At 57.7% G+C, this 21,890-nt stretch overlaps 2 protein-coding genes across 4 annotated transcripts; one reads left to right on the top strand and one right to left on the bottom strand.

Annotated features, from left to right (window-relative positions):
- The first annotated feature begins 321 nt into the window (after window positions 1-321).
- Window positions 322-13,456, top strand: LOC117435996 (glycogen phosphorylase, liver form-like). Of its 3 annotated transcripts, none has more exons than XM_034061442.1 (21): window positions 322-465; window positions 940-1,192; window positions 3,064-3,165; window positions 4,871-4,949; window positions 5,236-5,339; window positions 6,334-6,465; window positions 7,048-7,159; window positions 7,241-7,323; window positions 8,111-8,254; window positions 8,428-8,520; window positions 8,772-8,918; window positions 9,514-9,677; window positions 9,764-9,878; window positions 10,108-10,209; window positions 10,283-10,430; window positions 10,543-10,601; window positions 10,966-11,107; window positions 11,267-11,474; window positions 11,554-11,688; window positions 12,259-12,325; window positions 12,528-12,716. In XM_034061442.1, exons 2-21 carry the CDS (start codon window positions 950-952, stop codon window positions 12,714-12,716), a joined length of 2,568 nt encoding a protein of 855 aa, XP_033917333.1. In that variant the 5' UTR covers window positions 322-465; window positions 940-949. The 3 variants fall into 3 exon arrangements, with proteins under 3 accessions (XP_033917333.1, XP_033917334.1, XP_033917335.1); XM_034061443.1 differs by lacking the exon at window positions 322-465 and adding an exon at window positions 628-643; XM_034061444.1 differs by lacking the exon at window positions 322-465 and having other exon boundaries at window positions 950-1,192; window positions 12,528-13,456.
- ABHD12B (abhydrolase domain containing 12B) lies at window positions 13,275-20,146 on the bottom strand. Its single transcript, XM_005152474.3, has 13 exons — window positions 19,972-20,146; window positions 17,089-17,216; window positions 16,524-16,626; window positions 16,307-16,426; window positions 15,966-15,996; window positions 15,760-15,805; window positions 15,544-15,673; window positions 15,249-15,289; window positions 14,909-14,988; window positions 14,672-14,754; window positions 14,046-14,124; window positions 13,757-13,881; window positions 13,275-13,413 (listed from the first exon to the last, which is right to left on the bottom strand). Exons 1-13 carry the CDS (start codon window positions 20,118-20,120, stop codon window positions 13,392-13,394), a joined length of 1,137 nt encoding a protein of 378 aa, XP_005152531.2. The 5' UTR covers window positions 20,121-20,146; the 3' UTR covers window positions 13,275-13,391.
- Between the last annotated feature and the right edge of the window lie 1,744 nt (window positions 20,147-21,890).

Below are 21,890 nucleotides of genomic sequence, written 5' to 3'. Positions count from 1 at the left end.
TGAACAGCATCCTTCAATCTGCCCTGTGAAGAATCGGGAAGATGGGGCACATTCCCTTTTGCCCACGTTGCATCTGTGCGGTTCGGGCTGGTTCCTCAAGTTTTGGTGAGCTGCTCCAGCCCTTTGCCACGACCCGGCTCAGTGTGGAGCCTCGTCCTGCTTGGACCTGGCCAGCATATCCGTCGAGTGGCTGGGTAAGCCCAGGAGCAAGGGGTGGAACAGGGCAGCGGTTGGGTTGTGATGCTCTTCGGCTGCGCCTGGGCTCAGCTGTGCAGAACTGGGCAGGGAAAACACCCAGCGCTGGAAGGCCTGCGCAGGCACGGCTGGAGGAAGAGGAAGAGGAAGAGTTGCGCTGCATGCTCAGGTCAGCTATTCTTGCCCTCGGGGAGGCGGCTGTGAAGGGCCCGGAGCCGACCGGAGGAGATCCCGCGCCACTCCCACAGGGATTCCGGAGCGCAGGGACCAGTGAGGAGGCGAGGGGAGGGCGGGGAGGGGCTGCTGGGCACGGGTGGGCCCGCGGCAGGGCACGGGTGGGCCCGCAGAGCGGGTTTACCCCCGGCCCCGGCGGGGAGGGCTTAGCACGGGCTCCAGAGCACGGGGCGGAGCCCTGAGTGGGACGGGTGGAGCCCCCGCTGCCGCCCCGGTGAGAGCCAGGACCGGATCGCAGCGCCCGGTGCTGCTGCGGGCTCCGCTTCTTCCCCGGCTCCCTGCCCCCTCCCTTTGCCCCTCGGTGCCCCCCCCCCCCCTAGGGCTGCCGGGCTCCAGGACCCCCTCCCTTTGCGCTGCTCCCGCCCCACCAAGGGCGGGCCGTGGCGGCGGCCCCTCCCCGTCCCGCTGCCGGTGCCTTCCCCGGGGCGGTGTCAGCCCGGGGCGGAGCTCAAACCTGCGGCCCGTGCCCAGCCCCGCCGCGGCCGTGACCCCCGTGTGCGTCCCCCGCAGCCCCGCCGGGATGTCGCGGCCGCTGTCGGACCAGGAGCGGCGGAAGCAGATCAGCATCCGCGGGATCGTGGGAGCCGAGAGCGTGGCCGAGCTGAAGCGGGGCTTCAACCGGCACCTCCACTTCACCCTGGTCAAGGACCGCAACGTGGCCACCCCCCGCGACTACTACTTCGCCCTGGCCCACACCGTGCGGGACCACCTGGTGGGGCGCTGGATCCGCACGCAGCAGTACTACTACGAGAAGGACCCCAAGGTGGGAGCGAGGGGGTGCTGGGCGGGAGCTCTCTTTGCAGGGCGGGGGTGCGAGGGAGCCCCCCTCCCACCCCCCGTTTTCCCAAGGGGGTCCTGCAGTGTGGGAGTGTGGGAATTCCTACAACCGCTGTAACCCCTTGGGTGCCAACCGTCCCTCTGTGAACTTGCCGGAAAAATACAGGAATGGGGGCTCGGTTTTGCTTTGATCTGGGGATATTCCCCTTAGCGCTGCTGAGCAGAGGGACTGGACTTTAACAAGGGGGAGGCCGCTGTCCTTTGCTTTGCAAAACAAAGAGAGCGCAGCTTGGCTGGGAGCTGGGTGCAGGGCATGGGAACAGCGTTTGTTGCCCCACAGTGCTGGCGTGGGTGAGCTCTCCCAAACGCAGCTGCAAAGCCTTCTAGGGTGAATTACTTGAAGGGCTTGAATGCAGCCAGCGGCAAGCAGATCTTGCCTGAAAGAGGCACAAGCCTGATCTGTGCTGCAGGGATCCGAAGCAAGACAGATCTGGTTTTGTGCAGGAATTCCTGCTCGTGAGCTGGCTTGCACCCACCGAGAGCACAGGGCCCTGGCTGCTTGGGGATTAAGCAGTAATCCCCTCCTGCAACCTGGATGGCTCTGTCGACTCCAATTTCCTTCCTGGGAGGGTGGCCCAGGCAACACCTCGCTGGGCTAGTGCCAGCCCCTGATTGCTCAGATCCTTGCCATGTCCTGTAGGGAGGAGAGAAAGATAAGCCCCGTCTAGGGCTTCAGCGTGGGGTCTCTTCCATATAGCTGAGCCACGCTGAGTGCCGTCCACCCTGCATCATGTCTTCCAGCTCTGCTGGGACCAAGCCAAGTAAACCCGACTCATGCTGCCCAGCACGCAGAGTCACAGGATGGTTTGGGCAGGAAGGAACCCTAAAGCTCATCCAGTTCCAACCCCTGCCACAGGCAGGGACACCTTCCACTCAACCAGGTTGCTCCAAGCTCCATCCAACCTGGCCTTGAACACTGCCAGGGATGGGGCAGCCACAGCTTTCCTGGACAACCTGTGCCAGTGCCTCAGCACCCTCACAGGGAAGAGCTTCTGCCTAAAATCTGGTCTAAATCTCTCCTCTGTCAGTTTAAAGCCATTGCCCCTTGTCCTGTCCCTACATGCCCTTGCTTCAGCTTTCGTGTCAGCCCCCTTTAGGTACTGGAACGCTGCTCTAAGGTCTCCCCTGAGCCTTCTGCCATCACCATCTCCAGCCCGCCCCAGTGCAGGTCCTGGGGAAAGCTGTCAAGTCAGCAACTTCCTCCAGCCTAAATCCTTCCTTAAAACCTGCTGGTGCTGACACAGGCGACAGCTTACACAAGCTACCACCTTCCTGACCACATCCTGCACCCATTGTGTCAGCAAGAGGGGAGATGAGAGCAAACCCAAGGGGGCAGCAGGGGAAGCCGGTGACCTGTGGCAGCTCCACACCTCTGTTCCCAGTGGCTCCCTTGTTTTTCCAGTTGCTTTGCAGCTCATGGGGACATTGGGTAATGTCTCCTCTTTAAAGGCTGCCTTTGTGCCACTGCAGTCCCCGGTGTGCTCAGGCCGACCATCATGGAGCTGTCCCTGCTCTTGGACCAGGCACCAGAGCTTCTCCCAACAAACCACCTGGGCACTGCCCTCTTCCTGGCTTGGGAAACAGCAGGGGCAGGAGAGCAGGGCAGGGGCTGCAGCACGGCTGCCTCAGGGCCTCCAAGAAGCCCCAGCCCTCAAGTTCCTGGTGCAAAGCCCCCTGCCCTGTTGACAGCCAGGGTTCTCCTCTTGCTTTCAGAGAACTCCCAGCAGCAGCTCCTGCAGTGCAGGGGAGCCTCCTCCAGGCCTGGGGAAGGTGACCTGGGTTGGTTTTCTCTTTCAGAGGATTTACTACCTCTCCCTGGAGTTTTACATGGGGCGGACACTGCAGAACACCATGATTAACCTGGGGCTGCAGAATGCCTGCGACAAAGCCATCTACCAGGTGAGCATCCCAGGCAGTGAGGCCCCAGGGCAGGAGGGCTCTGTGCTCTCTGGATCCTGGAGATGTCCGCGTTTTACCACACTATCTGCAAACTGCTCCCTGAGCAGCAGGTGATGCCTTAGTGCATGAATGCTGCTCCAGGACCTGCTTTCACAAGGCCCGGGGCTGCAGCCAGCACTTGCACCTGAGCAGGGCTGCCCAGCCCCAGGGTTGTGTGCTGAGGGCTGCAGTACAGTTCTGCTGAGCCCATAAACTGCCAGGAGACTCATGGTTCTATGCATGAGGCCGTTAACAGCCACAATCAATGGCAGAGGAGCCCAACTCAGCCTCACCCTGGGGCTGGCAACATGTGGCACTTGGGTTGTCAAAGGTTTTTGAGTGGCTCCTTTTCCCACTACCTTTCACCGCTCAGACCATCGTGTCCAGTGCGTGTCATGTGCAACTGGGGTGTCTGCACAGCAGCAGGAGCAGCTTTTGTGCAAACATGATCAAGGGAGAGGATTTTATTTTTAGGCTTTTTTATCTCTTACCTGTTGATCTTGGCAGCTCAGCTGGGGGTGCGGGTGAGGGGAAGAGCCTGGGATGCTGTATGATGGTAGCCTGGGGAAGCAAAAGGTGTGAGGTTGATTGGAAATCACCCCCTTTTCCAGTCGATGGCAGGTGAAGCTCTGGGCAGAACCTTCCTTAGTGCATGTGCTGAGCTGCCCTGACACAAATGCCAAATGTTTCTCAAATAAAATGTTTGGTAGAACAGAAATCACTTGAAATACTTGTGTGGGCACTGAGGGCTACACATGCAATGCAGGGCTGGGTGAAGGTGCTGTCTCTTACCCATGAGCAGTGCAGGGTCTGGTTCTCCTGCATGGGTGGCCATGGCACTGGGGCTGTCCCTACCTGCTGTGACCGTGGGACATCAGGGGAGATGCAGACCAAGGGGTTTCCATGGGAAAAGGTGGCTCAGTGCTGACAAGGCACCGTCTGATTTCCTGCTGAGCTGCCTGAGGTGCTTTGCATAGGCAGAACCCCTTCCTCCCAAGCATCCCAAGCATCGCAGACTGGAACCTTGAGGTTTCCCTGTGAAAGTGGTGTGGTTGCTTCTCTGGGTACCTCTGTTAAAGGGTGGTGCCTTCGGCCATGGGGATGGGCACGTGGGTTACTGCGCCAGAGGGCAGTGATGCACATGGGTGGCTGCCCCAGAGGGGGTGCTGGGGGAGCAGGAACACAGCACTGCCCTGCGGGGCTGCAGCTGTGGTGCTGGGGCACAGGGAGAGGGAACAGGGCTGGGAATGAGCCCTCGGAGACCTGCCTGAAAGACCTGGGACCAGCACCCTGGTTATGGCTCTGCCCTGGTTATTTCATGGACGAGCCCCCAGGCGCAAGGAGCTTGTCCATGGCGAGGTCACTGGTGCGTGCGTCCCTTGTAAAGGCTGGTGGAGGGACTTCAAACACCAGAGCTGGTCTCTACCACAGCGTGAGCAGCCCTGGAGGGGGAGGAAGGCTGCTCTGGGTGCAGATCACAGTGTCCCACCTGCAGGGGTGGGTCTTGCAGGGTTGGGTCTTTCCACCCCTCCTGGAGGCCACCCTAAGAGGGACGGCAGCAGTAGGTGCAGAATAGCACCCAGGGGTTCGTGCCAGCAGCGCATCTGCTCCCCGGGGCTGGGTACTGAGCGTGTCTGGCCCATCACCTTCTCCTTCTCCTCCATAGCTTGGGCTGGACATGGAAGAGCTGGAGGAAATCGAGGAGGATGCTGGTCTCGGCAATGGTGGCCTGGGCAGGCTTGCTGGTGAGTGAGCCCCCAAATGGTTTCAATCCTGGGGAGATGGGGCACGGCCCCAGGGACTTTGCATCCTCTGCAGGGGGTACCTAAAACAGGGGATAGGGGTTTATTGCTCCAGCCTGTCCAGCACAGGATGAGAGGTGTTGGGTGGCCAGGCAGTGAGCAGCTGCTGCTGGCCCGGGGTCATATCCCTGCAGGGCTTCTGGCTATTGCGCTCCATGGGAGAAGGACCCACTGCCTCCTGGGGCTCCCCAGGGAAGTGCCCCTCAGTGCTCTCCTCTGTCCCCTGCAGCCTGCTTCCTCGACTCGATGGCAACGCTGGGGCTGGCAGCCTACGGCTACGGCATCCGCTACGAGTACGGCATCTTCAACCAGAAGATCCGGGACGGGTGGCAGGTACGGAAGGAGGCGCGTGGCCCTCACCTTCCCCTGGCACAGCCAAAGCCCTGAATCCGGCCTCCCCCTTAGATCAGGTTGAGATCAGGGAGCACAGAGGCTCTCTCTTAGCTTGGAGGCTGCAGGAGCTGCCGGTGCTGTGGTGTTTAAAACTTGTCAGGCATTTTTCGAGCAAGTTTAAGTTCTTAAACTGGTGCAAACAGGGATGGAGAGGTTGTGTCCGTGCTCCTCCTGGGGTGAGGATGGTTTCACTGAGGTTGTACAGGGATGGTGTGGGGATGTCTGGTGGAGGCCAGATGCAGCCCCCGAGCCCTGCTGTGCTGCCTGACATCTGGGTTAAAGCACCAGAGGGTGGAAGAGGCCGATTAGGAAATGCAGTGGAAAATGTGGTGTGCATCTGCAACACCCCTGGTGGGAGGCAGCCCCGAGTGCCCAGAGGGACCCTGTGAGCACTCCCCAAATCTGTCCCTGCTGCCAGCAGGTGGAGGCCTTTCCTCCTTGGCACAGCATTCCCTGGCTGCTGCGTCCTGATGTGGCTTATCTCCCCTGGCCCTCACACAATGTCCCTGCTGCCCGGAGCTCTGACCTGGCTGTGCCAAAGGTGATCTCTAGCCTGGGCTCTCCCCAGCACTGCTGGGGCAGGGAACAAGTCCACTTCATTAGCTGGCCGGCAGGCTGACACTGACACTGAGGGGCTGGTGGCATCTTGGCCACAGCACATCAGTGTTAGCGGTGCACTGAGGAACATTCATTTTGTCCCCACCTCCTCATCCCCATCCCTCACCCCTGTGGCAGGGGGACTATGGGGTTCAGGGTGGTTGGGGCAGAGACTCCAGGCTCACCCTGTGGCACCAGAATTCAGGTTTAGGGCAGACGGTCTCCAAAGCATCATCCCCTCGATGCAGCCAGAGCCTTTCCCAGTCCCGCACGTGGCACAGCCTGGGGAGGTCCCTGGGGCTGGGTGGCCCCACCACAGCTCCCGTCCCTCTGGCAGGTGGAAGAAGCCGACGACTGGCTCCGGCACGGCAACCCCTGGGAGAAAGCCCGTCCCGAGTACATGCTGCCCGTGCACTTCTACGGCCGCGTGGAGCACGCTGCCACTGGCGCCAAGTGGGTCGACACCCAGGTACGGGCTGGGGCACAGCCTCATGGGGGCCAGTGTGTGGGGACCCCCTTGCGTGGCTTGTCCCATCACCTGGGGGCCTGCACCCCTGCCATGGGTACTGCAGCATCCCTGTTGGGGGGGTGGGGGGGGTTGTATTGGCGAGGGTGCTTCGCTGGGGCGGAAAATGCAGTGGTGAAGCAAAGTGGGGAGGAGATGGACATTAGGAATGGGGACAGGTTTTGGTGCTCCACAACTGCAGCCAACCTCTGAAATACCCAAAAGCACTTGCAGCAGGTCTGCGTGCAATGCACAGCACGGTACGATAGCTTAAATTAAGCTTCTTCTGACCCTCGCAGACCGTTCTCCATCCGCTGAGTGCTTCTGGCAAACACCAGGCACTGGGCAGACCTGAGGGAGCTGAGAAGTCCTTATGGCAGGGGCTGTGGGTACAAAGCACGTCCCCACCGTGAAGATGGATGCAGCCCTGAGCTCAGTCCCGGAGGAGGGTCTGTGGGATGGGAAGGCTCAGGTGGGGCAGGGGAGACCTGGAGGGACACCAGCCAGGGGCACAGCCCAGCCTCAGCTCTCCTGCTGATGTTGTAGGTGGTGCTGGCGCTGCCCTACGATACCCCCGTGCCCGGGTACTTGAACAACACCGTCAACACCATGCGCCTGTGGTCGGCTCGAGCACCCAACGACTTCAACCTGCGCGACTGTAAGTGGCTGCTGGTGGGGTGCCAGCAGGATGGGGTGGAGGGGGTTCCCGTGCCCACCTTATCCCTCTGCTCCTCCACAGTCAATGTCGGAGACTACATCCAGGCTGTGCTGGACAGAAATCTGGCGGAGAACATATCCCGTGTCCTCTACCCCAATGACAATGTAAGTCACGATGCGGAGGGAGAGTGTCCCTGGTTTAGGGATGGATAAAGAGCACCCAGACAGAGTGTGAAGTGGAGTAGCCCCGAGACATCGCAGAGATGCTTTTAGTTGTGCTTCAAGTTGACTGTAGTGCTTGGGTGGGATTGCTGTTTCTCACCAGAGCTGCAGTAGAGACGACTGTTCCTGGGCAAATCTGTGCTCAGTGTGGTAAAAGGGAGTAGGGGATGAGAATGTCCTGCTTGCAGGCATAGGGGAAGAAGCTGAAGGGCAGCTTTCCGCTCTCTGCAGTCTGTTTTGGACAAGCCCTGATGGGGTTTTCCCATTTAAGCCTAGCCCAGGCTTCCCAGGTGCCAGGTGTATGAACAGTGGCTTTAATTCTTGGCTCAGAATTAGCTCCTCGGTCTTACAGCCCCTGCAGCTTCCCTTCCTGTGTCCCCAGTACCTTTCCTTTTGGCCAGACTTTTCAAGCCAGGGAGAACAGGTTTTGACGATGCCTGGGAGGGACTCAACCTGTTGGCAGTGGCAGGCACATCTCACACCCTGTGCTGCAATCTGGAAAGCATGGAGAGATGCTGGGGTTAGAGCTGCTGCCAGAAGCAGCATAGGAAAAGCAGTGGGGCCTCGCACCGCGCTGTGTGGTGCATGTGTGCCGGTGCACATGTGCCGGTGCACGTGTGCTGGTGCAGGTCCCTCATGCAGGAAGGCCCAGGGAGGCCCAGCTCCCGCAGCGCAGGCAGTGCCTGGGCAGCGCACTGCAGTGCTTCAGTGCCTGCTCCTCTGCTCTCAGTTCTTTGAAGGGAAAGAGCTGCGGCTGAAGCAGGAGTACTTCGTTGTGGCTGCCACCCTCCAGGACATCATACGCCGCTTCAAAGCATCCAAGTTTGGGAGCACAGACAGTGTCGGAATCGTGTTTGATTCCTTCCCTGACCAGGTACGAGCCCACGTTGCCCTGACATGTGCCTTGGAGCTCATGTCAATGCCTCCCAGGTGCCCCCCAGGCCTGGAGATGTTTTGTGGACCCTCTCTGGGTACCTGTGCAGAGCTGATGGGCAGTGGGATGCCCACATGTCCCCCACACATCCCCACATGCTGCTCTTGCCACAGGTTGCCATCCAGCTGAATGACACTCACCCTGCCATGGCCATCCCTGAGCTGATGCGGATTTTCGTGGACATCGAGAAGCTGCCGTGGAACAAGGTAGAGAGACCTGACTTGGCTGCTGGTCCCCTCTGTTTGCACTCATCTTCCTGCCAGCCCATGATGGAGGAGCTGGGGAACCAGTTTTGTAGCTGCTGGTGGCCTGGGGAATGATGTGGATTGGTCAGGATGGGTTTAATGGGTAGGAACTTGGAGGAGTCGGCTTGGCCGTGCTGCTGACCATGGTGGGAGGACTGTGCATGGCTGCTGGCAGCCAGCCTCTCTGCTCAGCACCAGCTCTCCCCTGGCAGGCCTGGGACATCACCAAGCGGACCTTTGCCTACACCAACCACACAGTGCTTCCCGAAGCCCTGGAGCGCTGGCCAGTGGACCTGGTGGAGAAACTGCTTCCCAGACACCTGCAGATCATCTATGAGATCAACCAGAGACACCTGGATGTAAGTGCCTTGGGCAGCAGAGGAACCCTCTCCAGAGAGGGGCACAGGGGTGACATGTGTTGTGCTGTCTCAGGACTAAGGGGTGCACAGACCAATGATGTTGGGTGTGTGGCCAGGTGCTTCTGCCTGATGTTTTGGGAGGTTGGTGCGCAGTTGCCATCCTGCAGTTACTGGCTATTTTAAAGACTTCACACACTGCTCCAGAGCCTTACCTGTTGGCCTTTCTTTGCTCCCTAAACACAGAGTTTATCCTGGGAAGGGATGAGGTGGAGGATACAAAAGAGGTGGAGTTTTGGCCTCCTGGGCTGGCAGCACAAGGCTGTTCCTGAAACAGCTCCGCTGGCCACACGTGCCCCAAAACCCACCTCTATGACTGTGGGGGCTTGGGATGTCCTTATGTCTGGAGACGTCCACGCTGGGGAAGGGCACCCTTTGGAGGGGGTTTGCACTGTCACTTTCAAGTAAAAGCCATCGCTCTGTGGCTCACCATGTCAAGTGCATTGGAGACATCGCTGTGGCCCTCTCCTCAGGAGCAATTGGGTGGGAAATCCCTAAATGCCAGCACCCCTCACCGTCTCTCTGGCCTTCTCCACAGCACATTGCATTCCTCTTCCCTAACGACGTGGACCGACTTCAGAGGATGTCCCTGATTGAGGAGGGAGGTACCAAGCGGATCAACATGGCCCATCTCTGCATCGTCGGCTCCCACGCTGTCAATGGCGTGGCAAAGATCCACTCGGAAATAGTCAAGACTCAAGTGTAAGCATGGTGGTGGGATCACGCTTGGCTTGGTAATGGTGGTGCCAGGAGGCAAACCTGAACTTGCCCCCTCCTCATCCTCACAGTTTTGAGGACTTTGCAGCGCTGGAGCCGGAGAAGTTTCAGAACAAGACCAACGGCATCACCCCGCGGCGCTGGCTCCTGCTCTGCAACCCGGGGCTGGCGGAGCTCATCGCAGAGGTAACGCTGTGGGGGGAGCGTGCTGGCCCCCAGCCCTTCCTGACCCTGGGAACACTGCCCCAGTCTCAGCCCTTTACATCTTCTAAATGGTGGAGGTGTGTTTATGCCTTACCCGAGGGCTCTGCTCCTGCTTCCCAAGAACTGCTGGCTCTGCCAGCCGGGAGCAGCACGCCCACGAAGGCGCCGGCGCACATCCCGTGGTCAGCGCGTGCCTGTGCTCCTGTTGCAGAAAATAGGTGAGGACTATGTGCGGGACCTGAGCCAGCTGACAAAGCTGCACGGGTGCGTGGACGACGACCTCTTCATCCGGGAGGTTGCCAAAGTGAAGCAGGTGAGGGGGTGGCCAGGGGCTGGAGGCAGGGGGAGCAAAGGCTGGCGCTGACGTGCTCTGTGCCCTCGCCCAGGAGAACAAGGTGAAGTTTGCGCTGTACCTGGAGAAGGAGTACAAAGTGAAGATCAACCCTTCCTCCATGTTCGATGTGCATGTGAAGAGGATTCACGAGTACAAGCGGCAGCTGATGAACTGCCTGCACATCATCACTATGTACAACCGTAAGCCACCATGCACCCCAAGGGGACAGGCTCCCCTGCGGGTGCATGAGCATTCCCAGCCCCTGGGATGCAGCTAAAACAGAGTGGGACACTTTGCTGCTGTTTTCTCCAGGCATCAGGAAGGATCCTGCAAAGCTCTTTGTGCCAAGGACAGTGATCATTGGGGGCAAGGTGAGTTGGGTCAAGAGTTTTAGGCATTTTGGAGGAAGTCCTTGACAATGCCTTGGGGAAACTGGTTGCAGATGTCTCATGTGGCCAGGCCATGAAGCTCTCCAGGAAGTGCTGGAGGGCAGGGGCGGGGGGGGCAGGGAGCGCTTCTTGCCTTCAATCCAAGCAAGGCACCGAGTTCTGGGGCTTGCACAGCCATGTACTTCTTTTGGTCAGAGAAGCTCCTGCAAGCTTGGTGGTGCAACACGTGGGTTGGATGAGGTGATGGAAGAAGTCTTGAGCAGGTCCTTCCTGGGCAGGTGGGCACTGGGTGGACCTCCCCTGCCCCTGGCCAGCTCTCTGGGCTCACCTGTGGCTTTTCTCTTAGGCTGCCCCAGGATATCACATGGCTAAAATGATCATCAAGCTCATTAATGCTGTGGCTCAGGTGGTGAACAACGACCCCATTGTGGGGAGTAAGCTGAAGGTCATCTTCCTGGAGAACTACAGGGTCTCGCTGGCAGAGAAAGGTAGCCCGTGTGGAGCACACTGTGGGGAGGGTACATCGGCCCCATGGCTGTTCACCAGCCCACGGCTCTGTCACTGCTAGGCAGGAAATGCAACCTTTGACATTATAAATGCAAAGCTGGTCACTGTGAGCCCCTTGTGTCCACATGTTCTGTTGGCAGTGATCCCTGCTACTGACCTGTCGGAGCAGATCTCCACAGCAGGCACTGAGGCATCGGGCACAGGGAACATGAAGTTCATGCTGAATGGGGCTCTGACCATCGGCACCATGGATGGAGCCAACGTGGAAATGGCTGAGGAGGCTGGAGAGGAAAACCTGTTCATCTTTGGCATGAGGGTGGAGGATGTCACAGAGCTGGACAGGGAAGGGTGAGGGCTGGGGACACCGTGGGGACGCTACCACAGGCAGCTGGAGCAGCATAGTCTCATATGAGCCCTTCCCTGGCAGGTACAATGCCCAGAAGTACTACAACCAGCTCCCCGAGTTGAAGGAAGCCGTTGACCAGATTAAGAGTGGCTTCTTCTCCCCAGAGGAGCCTGAGCTCTTCAGCGATGTGGTCAACATGCTCTTCCACCACGACAGGTGAGCCCTGGGATGCCATCCATCCCCTGGGTTGGGTTCCCCTACCAAACTCCTGGTGCCCATGTGGAGCAGCACCCTGCACCGACCGTCCACCCTCTGGCTGATAATGTCCAATTTTCTAGCTCTGATGATGTGCATGTGCTCGAGCAATTGATGCTTCACTGGTACAAGAGATGGGTCCGTGTCCAGCACCTTATGCTTGGCCCATTAAAGCCTGGGGTACATTAAGGCCAAGATGTATTTGGGTACACAGCCCTCACCAGATGATGGATGCTTGTAAGCATCTGCAGGGCTTTCCTGGCCAGAGCATTAAGCAGCCAAGGGCCACCAGCATCTGCACTAGAGCAATGTCTCCCAGTGTGCCCTCCCAGAGCACACGTGCCGAAGCACCCACAGGCTTGCAGGGCTCTGCGCAAACAGGGCTTGGGCAGGGTGAACTTGTCTGAAGTGCTCGTGTTGGAGGCAGCCCAAGATGCGGCAGCCCAAGCCCTGTGTGCTGCAGCCACCGTCCACACCAAGCTCCCACCTCTGCATTCCTGCTGCCGCCAACTCCTTTCTTTGCTGCTGCAGGTTTAAAGTTTTTGCAGACTATGAGGCTTATGTCAGGTGCCAGGAGAAGGTCAGCGAGCTGTACCTGGTGAGTGCCGGCCTGGGGACGAGGCAGGGGAGCTCTGATGGGGGCACCGCATCCCCTTCCTTGGGGATGGGTCTGTGCACGTACATGGGTTCCTGGTGAGGAGGCTCCTGGATGTGCCGCTGCAGGGAGTCCCCCATCTTAGGGCCAGTGTAGCACCCACGGGTGCAAGCCTCCAGCCACAGTCCCACCTCCCTCTTTGCAGAACTCCAAGGCATGGACCAAGATGGTCATCAGGAACATCGCAGCAGCTGGCAAGTTCTCCAGCGACCGCACCATCAAGGAATATGCCCGGGACATCTGGCACGTGGAGCCCTCCAACCTGAAGATTCCACCACCCAATGAGCCCCGGGACACGGCTGAGCAGAGTACACCCAACGGCACAGCCGCGTAGGGACATGGAGCTGCTGGCAGCTGGAGCTGAGGGACGTGAGCACAGCCTCTGTACAATGCTCTGTCTCCGCTCTGTGGTGTCTGTGCTGCTGCTGGCTTTCCTATGGGTGGGGAAGGGGTGATTTTTGTAGCTCGTGTCGTGCAGAATGCGAGAACTCTTGCCCTGTTGTGTCACTGGAGTCCAGGGGGCTCTTTGCTGAAGCCTAAATTAGGGACTGGGCTCGTATGAACACTAATGCAAAAAGCTGGGTGTCAGGGGTGAGGGGTTGGGGCTCAGACAGTGATAGGGTGAGGAGCACCACTGAGCACAGCTGTCTGAGCCCTTGCAGGTGATGCTGAAGCAGGACTTGGGATGCAGCTCTTGCCAGTCCTGAGGCATCAGTGCTGGGGAATTAAGGGGTAGTTGCAGTAGGGCTATGTACCTGTGTGTCCCATCCCCCCCCAATGCCCCATGTGCTGCTCCTGGGTATGGTTTTTATGGTCCTGTTCCAGGAGCAGCAGCCAGATCACAACAGTATCCCCATCCCCCAAGTATCCCGAAGCATCCTTGAGGCAGTGGGATAATTAGAACATTTTTCAGTAGTTTTATTACTTACAACAGTAAGTTCAGTGCCATAACAGGTTCCTGGTGTGGATTTGAGTAAGTGCTTGTGGTTGCTACATGCAGCAGCTGGCATCACTTAATGTTCAGGAAGTCTCTGTAACAAGATGCGGTAAATCTTATACAGTTATTGCTGACCATTTCAGAGCCTGGTTTCTGATCCCTAGATGTAGGACTGTGCTGTGCTTAAAGCAAAGTTCTGTATGCAGGGCAGAGTAGATAGGACCTCGCTGCAGTGCCACAACCCCATGACACCCAGGCTTAAGACAGCTTTGGGGTAGTGAGGGGCAACTGGAGTTCAATAAGTGATGCCAGTGAGCAGTATAAGAGGGGAAGGAGCAGACTGAAGACACCTGCATGGCTGTGACGGGAGGATGCACCCCTGGAAGAAGTGGTCTGAGCTCATTCTGTACCCCCCATTTCTGCAGAGAAGCACTTACTTCACCAAGGCAGGCACCTCTGGGTTGAAGGAGATGTAGTCATGGCCCAGGCCTAGCTTTTTGGGAAAGGTAATGAACTTCACCTTGGTTTTGTCCTTGTAGGCGCTGCGTGCTGTCTCAAAGAGCTGATGCAGGGTGGGAGCTCTGTTAGTGGCATGTGGAGAGGTTCTCATACCCCCTGTGGCATCCCAGGGATGGCCACCTCCTCTCCAGCCACTTCAGCCCCCCAACCCCAGGCTCAAACGTTGCCCACCCACATTAAAGCCCATGCACAGGGACCAGTCCCCACCTTGCGTCCCAGGAGCTGAGGCAGGATGGAATCATCTTCTGCGTGCAGGATGAGGAGCGGGCAGGACAGCACCTGCACACTGTGAACAGCAAGCACAGTGCTGAGGAGTCACACGGGAACTGATGGGCCCACAGGAGCCTCCCCAGCCCCTGCAAAATCTCTCACAGCAATCCTGACCTCCTGGCACTGCCCTTCAGAGTCAGCCCAGCCCATCGGTAGCTACAGGCAGCTGCTGAACCACTCCAGGGTGATGCCCACACCACTTGTCCTGGCATGGCAGCACCAAGCACCCTAAAAGCTTAGACCTGGTTATGGAGTGCTCAGGCTTCAAAAGCTTCAAGGCTTTCAGTAAAGGCTATTGAGGTGTGCATGCTGTGCTGTGGGTGGGACTGGAGCGTGTATTGCTCACAAAGAGGATAGTGGTTTGTGGACTTTATGCAGCAGTAATAGTGGTATCTGAAGCTCTGCAAATAAAAAGCCACTCATAAAGCATGAGTAAGATGAGCAAACCTAAATCAGAACACAGGAATTTCATGGTGTGACATGTCCAAACCCCCTCTCCTTGACCAGGTGGTACCACTACCATCCCCACAGCGCAGTGGTGCCCCTTCCCACCAGACACTCACTTCTCATCGCTGCGGAAGAACATGTCAGCCCGAGCGAGTGAGTCCAGGATGAGGTACTCGAAGCCTGGGAACTGGCGGTAGATCTGCCAGGGAGAGAGTTGGGGGGTGCTAAGCTTTGCCCTTGACTGATGCACCCTTCTCTGCAAAGGGGGGAAGACCCAGGGAGCTGGGGCTGCCTCTGAGAGCCCTTGATCTGTAACCATGGTGGGACCCTACGGACTGAAGCCCTGCGCTCACCTTGGTGAGGGGGATGTGCGCAGCTGCCTCACGGATGTTGGTGTAGGGCGACTCCAGAACAATGGCATCAACCTGGACCCCTGAGGTCAGAGTGCAGTGAGAGCAGGCATGGGTATGGGGGAATTTCTCTCCCCAGGCATCAGCTATGAGACCAAAATGCCCCCTTCCCTCTAAGAAGCATGGGAATGGTCGCTTGTCCCTGCTCCAGGAGCTGACCCTGATGCTTTAGCTGTGACAGGGATCCCCAGCTCCTCAGTGGCCCCTGAATTGTGGCACATCAGGGATGTGCAGAGCCCAGAGGACAACTGCACAGGGCCAACCCAGCCACAGTGGCCCTTACCTCGCTCCTCCTGCAGTTTCCTTGCTGCATTTGTAGCAATCCTGTGAGAAGAGAGGTGAAAGTGAGGGGGAGCAGCAATGATGCCTCAGTGGGATGCACAGCACCCTTAACACCCGCTTTTCCTGCTGGGTTTTGCCTTGTAGATGCTTCCACCAAGGAGCTGCTCCAACCGCTTGTCCATCCCCAAGTGGCGCTACTCTGGCAGCAGTGTCACAGCTCAGGGACTGTCTGCAGACTTCAGTGAGGCAGCACCCATGGGGCAAACACACCACCTATTGCCCAGCCCCACACCTACCCTGTCCCCAGGGAGTGTCCCCAGAAGAGAATGATGCTGTTCCCACTCCGTGCTTTGGCCCAGTCATAGAGTGCCAGGACATCCGTGGTGAAGCCATTCTCCGTGGGGTGCCCGCTGGAGTCCGCATAGCCTGCAGGGGACATGGCTAGGTGTCACGAACCTGGGGAGGCTGGCCTTAGGAGGGTCACTCAGCAAGAGGCAGGGGAATGACTTTACCTCTGTAGTCGAGAGCCAGGATGTGGAAGCCAGCAGCACCCATTGTCTGTTGGAGGAGCAGCACTGTTTTATGTCTGGGTGGAGGTTGCACCTTAGGACCCCCAGCATGGTGGGGTTCACTCTGGCCAGGGTCTCTCTTGAGGCCCTGGGGCCAGTGTGAGCCTTACTCCCAGCAGGTGCCAGTCCAATCACAAGCAACCACTTACCTTCAAGAACTGGATGCGGTGCCTTGCAGCTCTGATGGGGAAAATGAGGTTAGAGTTCAGGCAGGGACCCTCAAAGAACCTTCTCCTCCAGCAGCAAGGGACTGAGGTGACCTCCTCTCAGGAGGGTAGAGTTGGATGCTCTGGGCTGAGTGGGATTTGGCGTTTCCCTTAAACTCCAAGGGACTGTCCTTGACTCGTGGGGTCAGACACTGCTACAGCAGCCCTGGCAAGGCAGCACTGCTGGCTGCTGCATGGAGTTTGCTAGTTCTCACCCAAACAAAGATGCTGTGTGGGAGCAGCCTCCTCTCCTGGCAGAGGTAGGGGTGCTCACAGGTACTCGCCTGGTCCCCCCATTGCCGTGCAGGTAGATGATCACGGGGTGATTGTCGCCAAGCGCTTCCTCGTACCACTTCTGGTCCTTGCCCAGTGCCTCAGCACCTCTGCTGTCTGGCACCGTGTGCCTGCAGAGGCAGAGTGGGGTTAACCTGGGGGGGCTGCAGGACACTGGAGCAGCCACCCAGCTGTGCCCACTCCGGATGCTGGGGCTGCCCCACTCACCAGATGCCAACCACCACACCCGGCTCAGTCGTGAGGTACAGGTTGATGGTGTTGTTCAGCAGCAGCTCTGGCTGACGAAAGTCAACGAAGAAAGGAAAGGCCACTGGGGAAAAAATCACAGCCATCACTTGGGCAACCCGGGAATCATCACACCCAGCTGCTTTTATGCATTTGTTCCAAAGCAGGATGTTATTGATTTTAAATTATTTGCCTAGAACCCCAGGGCCACTCTCAGCCCAGCTCAAGAGCGGGGAAGTGAGCACAGCCCTCGGCTACCTCTTCCCACACAGGTTTCTAACCCACTGGCACTGTGCGTGCCCACATGTTGCAACTTCAGGCAGTAAATAGGGTGGACAGCACCATATTATTGCAGGTTACAGAACAGGAGGCATCAACAGAAATTAACTACATGCCTCCTCTGCAAGCCCATGGCAAGGAAACAGCAATGGGTGCTGTACCAGTGCCACCCATGCACTGGGGGCACCCCACCCACATTTCAGGGTCCCCCCAACTCTCTTCCTGATGAATCCCGAGTTGGGTGGTTCTCCCAGCCTGGGGCACTCACGGAAGTTCAGGTAGACAAATTTGGTGAGCAGGACAGGGAAGAGGCGGATGAGGATGGGCACAGAGATGTAGATGAGGAGCAGGACCAAGAGGACAGTGAGCAGCCAGGGACACCAGCGCAGCCAGCCCCTGCAAAGAAGTCATCTTGTTAGCACATCCCTTCCCACCCCATAGGCTTTGGGGCACAGCAGAGTGGGGTCCCGCTCCCTACCCCAGTTGTGAAGGCAATGGCTTGTCCCCTTCAAGGGCCTGAGGCTGCTGTTTCTGTTCCAATGCTATGGGGAGCTGGTTATCCACAGCAGGGTTGTGTTTGGCTTTTGGGCATGGAGCTGAGCTCTCAGAGCAGCCCCAGTGTGACACAGCATCATGAAAGGCCATGATCCAGCCCCCCACAGCCTCCCGCGGGAAGAAAGGCAGGGCAAGCACCAGGGCCAGGAGCTGCAAGCCAAACCGGCAATGAGGAGCAGCCCACACTCTGTCGCAACACCCTGAGCTGTGACTGCTGAGACATGGTCACAGAGGTGTCCCCAGGCCCAGGACCAACAGCCTCTGTGATTCTCCAGGGACAAGGAGGAAATCTGGGGAAGGGGCTTGGGAAACCCACAGCCTGTGGGAGAAACCAATCCCCGGAGCAATGTCCTGCAATGCCACCAGTACAGGGCAGGGAGTGTGACCACCTCTGACAGCATCATGCTCCCAAGGGCTAGGGCACACATCCAGCTGCCCCAGCTATGCCCTCTGCAGCAAGCCATTGACCAGCTGAAGCCCCAGCCTCTGAGAGGGAGGGGAAAGCCAAGGGCTGCAGCTTGTCCAGCATCAACATCTCTCATGGGCTGCTGGGGCTGGGTGATGGGGGGAAACCAGTCCGGGCACAGCGCCGGGGGATTCAGGGCAGAGGTTTCTGACAGGCATCCAAGTGCAGCGCACTCCCTGGCAGCATGTGCCTGCCATCACCATCACTCCTGCTGAAGAGGACTGAGTCCAGTGCCTGTTCTGGGGAGTGCTGCAAGATGCCAAGAAAGGATTGCAAGAGGGGTGCCAGGGCAGGGTGCCATAGTCCCCTGGGCACCTGTATCCCTCCAAGAAGCCTGACATATACGGTGCCATGAGCCATGATGGAGCCATAGGGAGCTCCTCAAGCCCCAGTCACACCCTGAGACTTCAGACTCAGCAGCCTCACCAGCAGCAACGGGCCGAAGATGCCCTCACAGTCACTGCAGTGAATGAGGCACTGCTCTTGATCTACACCCAATATTCTTGTACAGGGGCAAGTGCTCACACCCATTCTTGCAAAATACCTTCTGCAGGTGAGCACTGATGCATCCAGTCCAGGGGGATGTGCCCACGGAGGGGCATCTCTGACACCTGGGATGGCAACAGGCCTAAAGAATGGCTCCACAGCATCCTCATAGATAAGCTAAGGAAGTGTGGGCTTGATGATCAGGTAGTGAGGTGGATCAAGAACTGGTTGAAAGGAAGAAGGCAGAGAGTTGTGGTCAATGGGGCAGAATCTAGCTGGAGGTCTGTGACTAGTGGAGTCCCTCAGGGGTCGGTGCTGGGACCAGTGCTGTTTAATATTTTCATCAACGACCTGGATGAGGGAACTGAGTGTACCCTCAGCAAGTTCACTGATGACACTAAACTGGGAGGAGTGGCTGACACACCAGAAGGCTGTGTTGCCATTCAGCGAGACCTGGACAGGCTGGAGAGTTGGGTGGGGAGAAACTTGATGAAATTCAACAAGGGCAAGTGTAGAGTCTTGCATGTGGGGAAGAACAACCCCATGTACCAGTGCTGGTTGCGGTTTACCTCCTGGAAAGTAGCGAAGGGGAAAGGGACCTGGGGGTCCTGGTGGACAGGAGGATGACCATGAGCCAGCAATGGACCCTTGTGGCCAAGAAGGCAAATGGCATCCTAGGGTGCATTAGAAAGGGTGTGGTTAGTAGGGCAAGAGAGGTTCTCCTCCCCCTCTACTCTGCCTTGGGGAGGCTGCATCTGGAATATTGCATCCAGTTCTGGGCCCCTCAGTTCAAGAAGGACAGGGAATTGCTTGAAAGAGTCCAGCGCAGAGCCACAAAGATGATGAAGGGAGTGGAACACCTCCCTTATGAGGAGAGGCTGAGGGAACCTGGGGCTCTTTAGCTTGGAGGAGACTGAGGGGTGACCTCATCAGTGTTTACAGATATGTAAAGGGTGGGTGTCAGGATGATGGAGCTAGGCTTTTTTCAGTGATATCCAGTGATAGGACAAGGGGCAATGGGTGTAAACTGGAGCATAGGAGGTTCCATGTGAACATCAGGAAGAACTTCTTTACCGTGAGAGTGACAGAGCACTGGAACAGGTTGCCCAGGGGGGTTGTGGAGCCTCCTACATTGGAGATATTCAAGGCCCGCCTGGACAAGTTCCTGTGTGATGTACTCTAGGTTACCCTGCTCTTGCAGGGGGGTTGGACTAGATGATCTTTCGAGGTCCCTTCCAACCCTTGGGATTCTGTGATTCATGGGGATAGCAAGATGACATGGGGACACAGCCACAGCATGGCATCATGAAGGTGGAGGCACAGCCATGGAATGGGGGATCACGTTATTGGCAGGATCCATATGGAGCCACAGCCATCATGACTGGTGCAGGGTGGCACGGCCATGCCATGGGGGACAGGCACAGGGTCATGGCCTCAGCAAATGACAAGGCCACGCCGTGGTGACACAGGAGCATGGCCACAGCACAGGGGACAAACCCACGGCACAGGGGCACAGCGGTGGCACACGGCCAAGGGATACGCGGCAGGGAACACGGCCGGGGACAGCGGGACCCGCGGACACGGTCCCTGCGCCTCTGCGCTGACCCGGCAGCCCGGGCCGCCGGCACCGCGGCGGGTACTCACCGCCGCTCCTCCCGGGCCCCGAGCGCCTCCCGGGCCCTGCGCTCCGCCTGGGCTCTGCTTTCTGCCATGGCCCTGCGCTCCGCCTGCGAACTGAACTCCTCCCAGGCCCTGTCGCCGTCGGTGCAGCCGCCATCGCCCCGCCGCCGCATCGCCACAGCTTCCGCCGACTGCCCGCGCCGCGGCCGCCTTATTCAGGCCCCGCCTCCAGTACAGCCGGGGCGGGGCCGAGGCTGCCCCAAGGCTGCCGTGCAGGGGGGTTGAGGCTGGGGCCGCGGCCTTGCCGAGGGAAAGGTTGCGGATAAAAACCTCAGGTTAATAACAAAAAGACTGGTTTGAAACCAGCGCGGGTATCCCCGCTCCTTCTGGAAGGGGAGAAACCTGCAGCTGGTTCCTTTCCCCGTGTGTGTCCCCTGTGCCGTAGGTCTGTCTCTGTGCCACAGCCTTGCCGTGCTACTGAAGCCATCACCATATGCTGTGGCCATGCTCCCGTGTCCCCTTAGCGTGGCCTTGTCACTTGCTGAGGTCAGGATGCCATACTGTGGCTGTGGCTCCGTGGCACTCTGCCATGGTTGTGATCCCCCATACCATGGCTGTGCCCCCACACTCATGATGCCATGCTGTGGCTGTGTCCCTATGTCACCTTGCTATCCCCATGAAGCCATTCCTTGGCTTGTTGCCATCCCAGGTATCAGAGGTGCCCCTTGGTAGGCACATCCCCCTAGACTGTAAGTGTCAGTGCCCACCTGCAGCAGCTATTGTGCAAAGATGGTGCCCCTGCACTTCATTGTTGGCTGTAGACCAAGAGCAGTGCTTCATTCACTGCATGGGTGGCACCGGTACAGCACCCATCTGATGCCCCTGCCACAGGCTTGCAGAGAAGGCATTGAAGTACCTTTTCCATTGGTGCCTTGTGTTGTGCAAGCTGTTGCAACACGTGGGCACGCATAATGCCAGTGGGGTTAGAAATCTGTGTGGGAGGAGGTGGCTGAGGGCCTGTGCTCACTTCCCTGCTCTTGGGCTGGGCTGAGAGTGGCCCTGGGGTTCCAGGTGAGTAATTTAAAACCGGTAACATCCTGCTTTGGAACAAATGCGTAAAAGAACCTGTCTGTGATGACTCTTGGGTGGCTTGAGTAACTGCTGTGATTTTTTATCTAGTGGCTTCCCTTTTCTTCATTGACTTTCATTGTCAGGAGCTGCTGCTGAACAACACCATCAACCTGTACCTCACGACTGAGCTGGGTGTGGTGGTTGGCATCTGGTGAGTGGGGCAGCCCCAGCATCCTGATCAGCAAAAATGAACCCTAACCCTTACCTTGGCGGCTGGGACATTCTGAGAGACTTGAGTGTGTGTCTGAGATGTACAAAGAGAGTGTGGAGTCTGGATCCACATTTCTGTTATTCTGTGAGGGATACAGCCAAAGAAGGACAAAGTGTAAGGACTTGTTGAAAGGAAGTCTCAGGAAACAGAATAGAGAGTAAGAAAAATAAGCCTAAGGAAAAGAGAAGGGATGAGAGGAATCATCCCAGGGATACCATTCCTCCAGAAAGCCCCTTAGGGAGGATGTTGACAAATTGGAAAGATGTGTCTTATATAAAAAGGGACAAGATTTAAAAAAAAAAGATGGTACAGTACTGTTATTTTATATGGACAAAGGAAAGTATTCAGCCACTGGCCATTTTTTGGCCAAAGTGTGGGGCTAGGGAAACATAAGAATCTCAGACTTCAAATCTTCATGTAAATGTCAAGGGGTAACAGGTTCAAAGTTAAACAGGAGAGTTTAGCTTAGATATAAGGAAGAAATTCTTTACTGTGAGGGTGGTGAGGCACTGGAATGGGTTGCCCAAAGAAGTGGTAAATGCTCCATCCCTGGCAGTGTTCAAGGCCAGGTTGAACAGAACCTTGGGTGACATGGTTTAGT

Source organism: Melopsittacus undulatus, chromosome 4 (genome assembly GCF_012275295.1).
Source record: "Melopsittacus undulatus isolate bMelUnd1 chromosome 4, bMelUnd1.mat.Z, whole genome shotgun sequence".
NCBI lineage: Eukaryota > Metazoa > Chordata > Aves > Psittaciformes > Psittaculidae > Melopsittacus > Melopsittacus undulatus.
This window is presented reverse-complemented; position numbering and strand designations above follow the sequence as displayed.